The sequence below is a fragment of the Stigmatopora argus genome, chromosome 21 (genome assembly GCF_051989625.1).
Source record: "Stigmatopora argus isolate UIUO_Sarg chromosome 21, RoL_Sarg_1.0, whole genome shotgun sequence".
NCBI classification, from domain to species: domain Eukaryota; kingdom Metazoa; phylum Chordata; class Actinopteri; order Syngnathiformes; family Syngnathidae; genus Stigmatopora; species Stigmatopora argus.
Genome location: NC_135407.1, coordinates 5,018,418 through 5,025,889, shown reverse-complemented (window position 1 = coordinate 5,025,889; position 7,472 = coordinate 5,018,418). Strand labels below are relative to the sequence as shown.

Genomic DNA, 7,472 nt, shown 5'->3' with positions numbered 1-7,472 from the left:
AACGTCCACCAGTCCAAAAATGGATGGAAAAATCTTTTATTTTTTAAATCTAAACGATCTTAAAAAAACAAACTAACCTAAAATGGAAAAAAAACTGTAAATTGCATAGTAAATAATAGCATAAAATAAATGCCATCAATCACAATCACACTTTAACATGTGTCAAGAATAAAATCAAAAGTATAACACATTATAAATATCTGTTAGTAAATTATCAAGTCAAAACACTGTGAAGGCAGATTTACATAATGGTCATCATATAAAAAAAACAGAGCAGAACTCTGCTTATGCAGCCAAATTCAAAGCATCACCTTATTTGTGACCTCTTTCTGTTCTCATTGTATCAAGTGGCCTGCAAATTTTTGTTAATTTCCAACAAATAAAACTAATGTAGCGATACTAATAATAGAAGAGGTCATGATAATGTTAAATTGTAATACCAGGCAGTATTTGAATTTGTTGTTGTCGTAGTGAAGACTTACATTGAAATATAAATCATAAATATGTGGGTGTTGTTGTAAAACAATACGAGTCAATTAGATATAAAAAAAAAAGTGAGCAGGAAAAACTTAACACTTGATTTTCAATCATCAAAAAATGTATTAAAATACCTACTTGTACAGAGCCATAATAATTCAGTAATTAAAATTGTTAAGTGCCGGGCTTTTTGAGCCATGTTTTTTTTTGTATGGGCTCTTTTTTCCACTACATGACAAGGGTTCGATGCTGCATGTGTATCCATATTCACAGCAATGCTGACCATCCGCGCAACAGTCACCCTAAAATCAATGATAACAAGCAGTTAGTACATATTTCCAACAAATAAAACTAATGTTGTAGCGATACTAGTAACAGAAAAGGTCATGATAATGTTAAATTTTAATAGCAGCCAGGATTTGCATTTGTTGTAGTGAAGACTTACATTGGCTAATATCCATAAAGAAGTTAGCTTTGATAAGAGGGAAAACGTACACTAGGTTCTGCCAGCATAAATTATTAGCACATGAGCTAAGCTAATGTACCCATTCGGTAGAATGGCACTGAATGTGGATTCTTGCTAATATCAGATAAGACTGATTCTGGTTAGATGAATAAAATGGAAGTCAATAGTGAACACATACCAGTGGATAAGGACAGCAATTCCATGATTGGGAGAACAACCCTTTGCAGCAAGATGTGCCTTGCGGGCAGAAGAACTGTGAACTGCAACGAATGACTCCCAAATCATCTGCGCCATCAACGCCATCGGCTACAGCAAGTCCCTTAGGCTAAAACAAGATATCAAGAAAAAAAACAAGATGAGAAGTGGACCAATATGTGATTATTTTGGATGTAAAAAAAAAAAAAAAAAAAAAAACACTGCCCATTCCTGACCCCATAAAAACAATTTTGTAAGCAAATATTCAATGCTTACATACTTTTTGGGCAATTTTATAAATGTAGACGTTAAATATTTCTTCTGCGACATCCTTATGTAACACTGACCACTAGGTGGTGCAAATTTACAATGTGATCGTAACAGTTCGCCTAAAAATGTGCCTATACAGACGCTCCCCTACTTACGAACGAGTTAGGTTCCGAGCGATTGTTCATAAGTTGAATTTGTTTGTAAGTTGATTCAGTGCTATATTTTGTATTATAATTTATGTTTAAGGCCTATATAAGTATATTGAAGGTTTATATAAGTGCATTTGTATGTTTAAGGCTTGTATAAGTAACACGCATTGGTTTGTACTGAAAAAAACATTTAATAAAATGGAGAATATGTACAGTACTGTATGGAGAGAGATTTATGTATTAGAAACTGGCCGAAAGAAGCGATCTAACGACGATTGCACAGTTTTCTTCTTTTTTTCCATCATAAATGATGCGGTAGCACTGTATGGCATCATTCAATTGATTTGCAAACTTTGTGCAACGTTCAATATTTGGGTCCTGTTGCTCGATCTTTCTGTTTAAAAATGGTACTGACGGTCGCACGATTCAAGTTGTATGCCCGTGAAACGCTCACCACTCTCACGCGCATCAAGCTTCGTTATTATTGCCACTCGTTTCAAATGAAATGGCTTGCCTCTTCCTTGCAACTCCCTCAATAGAAGCCTTTCGCTTTTTACCAACCATATTCAATAATGGATGCACGAGATATTTAATGATACAAATGAAAAAGGTTCTTTGCGCACTGGAGATACGTTCACAGACTTCCGCATTGCAACGAAGAAGGTAGATGCTGGGTGAGCTGAGCCCTCACAGCGCCAGGCGTCGGTATTAGCGCCGGAAAGAAGCACTACTCGGAAAAAAATACAAAATCGAACTTACGAATATTTTTCGACATAAACGCAATTTGCAGACATGTTCGTATGTACCGTTGTTCGTAAGTCGTATGTTCGTAAGTAGGGGAGCGTCTGTATTATTATCGTATTATGTGGTGAAGAAAAAAAAAGCCCATACATTGGCCTGATATATTGTCTGGTGGATTTTTCATCAAGACACAACAAAATTCAGCGTTACGGGTGTCCTCACTCACTTGTCCTACATTTTCCATCGCTCGAAGTGGAAAAACGGGAGTTTCCCGAGCACTTTTTAGCAGCATTGGAGCGTCCATCCAGTACTCGGGATCTCTCTCACAATGCTGGGACGCCAAGTTACATAGAAACCCTCGAGGGCAGCAATGGGACAAATCGGGGCAGCACACAGCCTGGAGAAAACAGAAAATAAATACATACCATGAAAAGTACTCCAACGTGCGTTAAAAACAAAATATGCCAATTTACGTTGGGATAGCCGCAACAGCTGTAGCCGTGCCGAGTTTGGCAGCAGGTCGTGTGGTCGGTGCAGATGGTTTCGTCGGGGCACGTGATGGTGCAGGACGCGAAGGTCCAAAAGATGAGGAAGGAACCCAACCTCAACATCTGGAGCGGGAGATAAATACAAGAGCAATTAGCCCAAATTGTCAGTGAGCGGAAAAAATACATCTTGGTTGACTTACCCTGTCCGGCAGCTTCCTGAATTTGTATCGGTGCGCATCTGTTGATGGCAGATGAAACTTCTCACTTCTCCTTGTTGAATCTTGACAATGTGACATCCCACCCACCAAGTCATGTGACTTCTGATTACAACAGTTGAAACTCCACCCGCAAATGTGATTTACAATACTTTAAAATGGACTTTGGTTTGAGGCCTTCCTTCCATGTTGCTCTACTCAATTGCTGCCATTCACGGTGGTGGACGTCCAGTCCGTTTGGGCTGGGAGGCCGGCAGCCATTGTGCGGTCGCTTTCAGCCCCCCCAGTAGGACAGGATAGGACGTCCATCGCCTTCTATGACAGCCATCCTAGTTCAAAAGTATTTAATCTGTATGTATAACTATCAATGGCAATGAATGCGTTAAACAAATCTTCCATTAAAAACTGTCAAAAAATATTTGGAAAATTATTTGAATAAGAAAATAATTGTAGATATTTGCCATATTTCTAATAGCCATTTTTTATGTTTGATAGAATAACTAACTATAAAGAATGTTGAGTTTTTTCCTAAAGATTGGTTCATTTATAAAGGAAAAACTAGAAAAAAAATACAAAGGTTGATATCTTGTATTTTTATTTTTGGAATTATAATTATACATTTCAAATATTTACTGCGAGAAAAAAAAACAATATTCTATATTATTTTAAAAGGTGAAAACAGCAAATTGTCTTTATCACAATTTTACACATTTCCAGCAGACTGTTTAGCAGTTTAATGAAGAAAAAAAATATGAAAAAAAACATGCAGGGTAACAGTAAAACAAAGCTGATGGAGGTAGTTGGGCTAACTAAATATCAACTTTCATCCAAATATCATCCTCACACACCCTCCCAATTCAAATGGATTGGACGTCTATGGTGAAATACTAGTTTGTTACCGCTGACTGGTGCAGCAATCAAGTGTTTTTTGTTTATTTGTTATATTTTTTCTTCAAGTCCAACTTCAATATGAGGCTGGCGTACCATCAAGCCTCGAGCTCGACATGCAAAGGATGAAGCCCGCATTTTCTTAAAGGGCCGGAACACCCGAAAAGCGCGCTGTCAACAAATCGGCCGCTAAAGAAAAAGAAAGGATGCACCTGATTGGAGGAGGCTTCCCAGCACAGCACTGCAACTGTCCAAATCGGAGCCGTGTGTTCCCGGTGGTGGAGAAAAAGGAAGCTACAACAAAACAAAACAAACTAACTCAGAAATGGTGGCTAGTCCATCTCCGAGTCGGACTGAGACGCCGCCTTCCTCTTCTTTTTTCTGCTGTGCTTCTTGTGCTTCTTTTTCCGTTTTTTCTTTGATTTTTCCTGGGGCGAGAGGTTTTTGGGGGGGGGTCTGGTTAGAGAAAAATGATATTTAATGTGCTGGGATTTTGCATAGTGTACTCTTACTGTTATTTTCTCTTGTTCTTCGCTACTCTTCTTTTTCTTCTTCATGTCAGCCTGAGAGGGAACAAAAATGATGGGAAAATAAGAAAAGGAAGGAAGTCAGCCAGTAAAACTGACATTTCACAAGAATGGAGTTTCTCTCATTACTTGTTCACTCTGATATGGAGAAGTGCCAATATTAAAGAAATACATAATTCAACACTTTGAATTGGTTACTATTACTATAATTATTTCAATAAGGATTCAGATCTAAAAATAAATGTTGACAGGTACATGTATTTCATGGAAATACATTGTATAAAAACGGAATAAATATTGGAGTAAATTAAATTTTAAATAAATCTTGAAATAAATAACCACTGTAATGATACCATTTAACTACATTCTCTCCAGTCCAGCTCTGCCATAATATTACCAAATCTAACAACAAAAACAGAACTAAAAATTCATTTTTAAATGGAAACAAACCCCACAAAATGCGACATTGGTGCTATGTAACCCCAATTCCAAATTCTTACCATTTCATCTCCATCAGACTCAGCAGACGACTTTGCCTCACTTTTCAATTTCCTTCTCCGGCATTTTTCCTCCTGGACGACAACATTTTGCCACTTTATCAATGTACATATTTGATCAAAGAAACAATGACACACTCCACTTCACCTTATTATTGTTGCTTTCTTCTTTCATTCTTTTCTTTTTCTTCTTGGAGAAAAAATAAGAGAATGAATGATTAACTACTCACAAATTACAAGTTAAAAAAATAAAGGAGAAAAACCCTTCTTTCAGCATCCGAGTCTACGTCTGTCGACTTCTTTCTTTTCCGCCTTTTCTTCACGGTCTTCTTTTCAAGCTGAAAAAAAAACAGACAAATTCGCCATTTTTTATTGGCCCCTCCCAGTCAAAAGGGATTGGACGCTCGTCGCCGTCAATGGGGAGACTTGCCTCATCTTCTGAATCCAATGAGGAGCTGCTGGAGGAATCAGAACTCGATGAGGAGGAGGAAGAAGAAGATGAAGAATGCTTGAGCAGAAGACAATTAAAGCAGGCTTCGTTAGATTTGAGCGAACGTAGAAAAAAAAATCAAACTAGATAAATAGAAGAAGAAAAAGTGGAGTGGAAAATGGAGGACAACCCTCACCCTACTTCTTTTCTTCCTCTCTTTTTTCTGGAAGCATTCAAAACTTGAAGTGAGTCAAGATCTTTTGATTTTTCTAGAGCAAATTCCTTACCTCTTTTTTATCTTTCTTTTCCTCTTTTTCTCGCTCTGTGGCCTTTTTGTCCTTTTCGCTGGCGCCCAAAAGCTTTTCTCGGTTCTTGGCCAGCTCTTTCTTCCATCTCTGTGAGCAAAAATTTCAACCATTCCATAAAACATTTTTTTTTTTAATGGAAAAATCCTCACCTTCCTCACCTCATTCATTTTGTCTTCAAAGTCAGCCAGGGCTCGCGAGCCTTTCTTTTTCTTCTCAAGTTGCTCTTTTATTTCTTCCCTGAAGAAGATAAAAAATAATAATAATAAAAACAATTGTATTCCAAGCATGCCTTGTGGAAAGATATTCATAATTAGTTGATTGATTATTGGGTTGAATACATTATGTATTTTCTTATGTATTTATTTTTTTTGCCTCAGGGAGTTTTGATTCTGGTAAATTCTGGTCAATTATGAGGTTTTGCATGAATAGGGTCATAGGTATGACTGCAAGTGTGTGTATGGTTCTTGTACCCACCACGTTGGTCGAGGTCTGCCTAAATAATCCTGTATGGTGGGTCCGGAATTCTGCACCGGGCCCCTGGATCGAGCGGCGGCGATCGGGTTTACGTACGCCTAAAAAGACAAACATCAGGTATTGGACAAAATCTCTTGGAAACACAACACAAGCAATAACCAAACCAAACATGAAAAATACTCTATAATAAATTATATATAGGTGCAGTTATAATTCCAGTGTAAATTTAAAGAACAATGTCAACGTCACTATGCATTGACTACGTGACGACATATTCGTTCGTAACCTGAAATCGACGTATATCGAGCAGTAATGTCAATAGTGCCACACCTTTTTACTAATAACTAAAACGGATCTCAAATAACACCATACGAATCGAGCAAGGTTTAAATTAACAAAACAAGTATCGGGTGAAATTACGGATTATGGGGGATGTGAATAAACCCTGTTGTGTACACAATACTATGCTAACGTTAGCATGTTCTACGGCCACGTAGCAGTCTCTCGACCAAGCTCACAAAATGTCCTGAACGGGTGCTATTTGCCTAAATGTGAAAATAATAATACAATAACAGCCCGTCTTAAATAAAAGTACATTTAGTAGCAGTTTGATTGCCATTAATCGATGCCTATTAGCTTGCTTTGTTATGCTGTTTTCTTAAGATTGATTTGTCGTATTTATGCAAAAGAATAACAATATAACTCACCACTCGATTGTCTCGCTTGCCCATTTTGGCTCAAGTGTGGAGGGAGAATTTAGCAGACCAAAAACATTTGTATTTTATGGATTTATAACCAGCGAGTGACGGCCACATTGAAGTATTTTTTCTTTCACGCAACGGTTTCTTCTTCTGCGTTTGTAAAGGAGTCAAGCAAGCACTGTTGCTGCCGCCATGTGGTCATTTCTATATTGCAACTAAACATCTTTTTTTTCCTATTTATTTATAAAAACACATTATTTATCAATGCATTCTAGCAAATAATAAATGTAGTGCATTGTTTTCCTGATTGGAATCCACGAACATAATTATTTTGTTAAATAACTGACTGATAGCGTCAAAATGATCATTATTTAACGTTAGAAATGCAGCAGTCTTGCACATTCCATGTTGAGTAACAACTATAAGCAACAATCCCCCCTTTTTGGAGTTATTTTTTTGCTTCCTTTGACATTACTGTTTGTTAAACTAACAAGTGTAAAATGGTTAAATTGATATGCATGTCTCGTACAAATGAAATCCAACCACAACTTTTTTTAAAAAGCGGCTTTTTATTGAGCTGGTGTAAACAATAATAAGACACCAAATGTTGAATTCATAAAATAATGACTGTTTTGTTCCAAGTCCC

At 37.2% G+C, this 7,472-nt stretch overlaps 2 protein-coding genes across 3 annotated transcripts; both read right to left on the bottom strand.

The window, feature by feature from the left end:
* Window positions 1-86: 86 nt before the first annotated feature.
* LOC144067245 (progranulin-like) lies at window positions 87-3,144 on the bottom strand. Its single transcript, XM_077590836.1, has 5 exons — window positions 2,987-3,144; window positions 2,772-2,909; window positions 2,525-2,695; window positions 1,122-1,268; window positions 87-779 (listed from the first exon to the last, which is right to left on the bottom strand). The coding sequence occupies exons 1-5, from the start codon at window positions 3,080-3,082 to the stop codon at window positions 636-638; spliced, it is 696 nt and encodes a 231-aa protein (XP_077446962.1). The 5' UTR covers window positions 3,083-3,144; the 3' UTR covers window positions 87-635.
* A 435-nt stretch (window positions 3,145-3,579) lies between these two features.
* Window positions 3,580-7,000, bottom strand: fam133b (family with sequence similarity 133 member B). Of its 2 annotated transcripts, none has more exons than XM_077591163.1 (11): window positions 6,833-7,000; window positions 6,126-6,223; window positions 5,810-5,888; window positions 5,631-5,738; window positions 5,540-5,566; window positions 5,344-5,421; window positions 5,177-5,251; window positions 5,062-5,103; window positions 4,917-4,988; window positions 4,402-4,452; window positions 3,580-4,317 (listed from the first exon to the last, which is right to left on the bottom strand). In XM_077591163.1, the coding sequence occupies exons 1-11, from the start codon at window positions 6,854-6,856 to the stop codon at window positions 4,222-4,224; spliced, it is 750 nt and encodes a 249-aa protein (XP_077447289.1). In that variant the 5' UTR covers window positions 6,857-7,000; the 3' UTR covers window positions 3,580-4,221. The 2 variants fall into 2 exon arrangements, with proteins under 2 accessions (XP_077447289.1, XP_077447291.1); XM_077591165.1 differs by having other exon boundaries at window positions 5,062-5,100.
* Window positions 7,001-7,472: the final 472 nt, after the last annotated feature.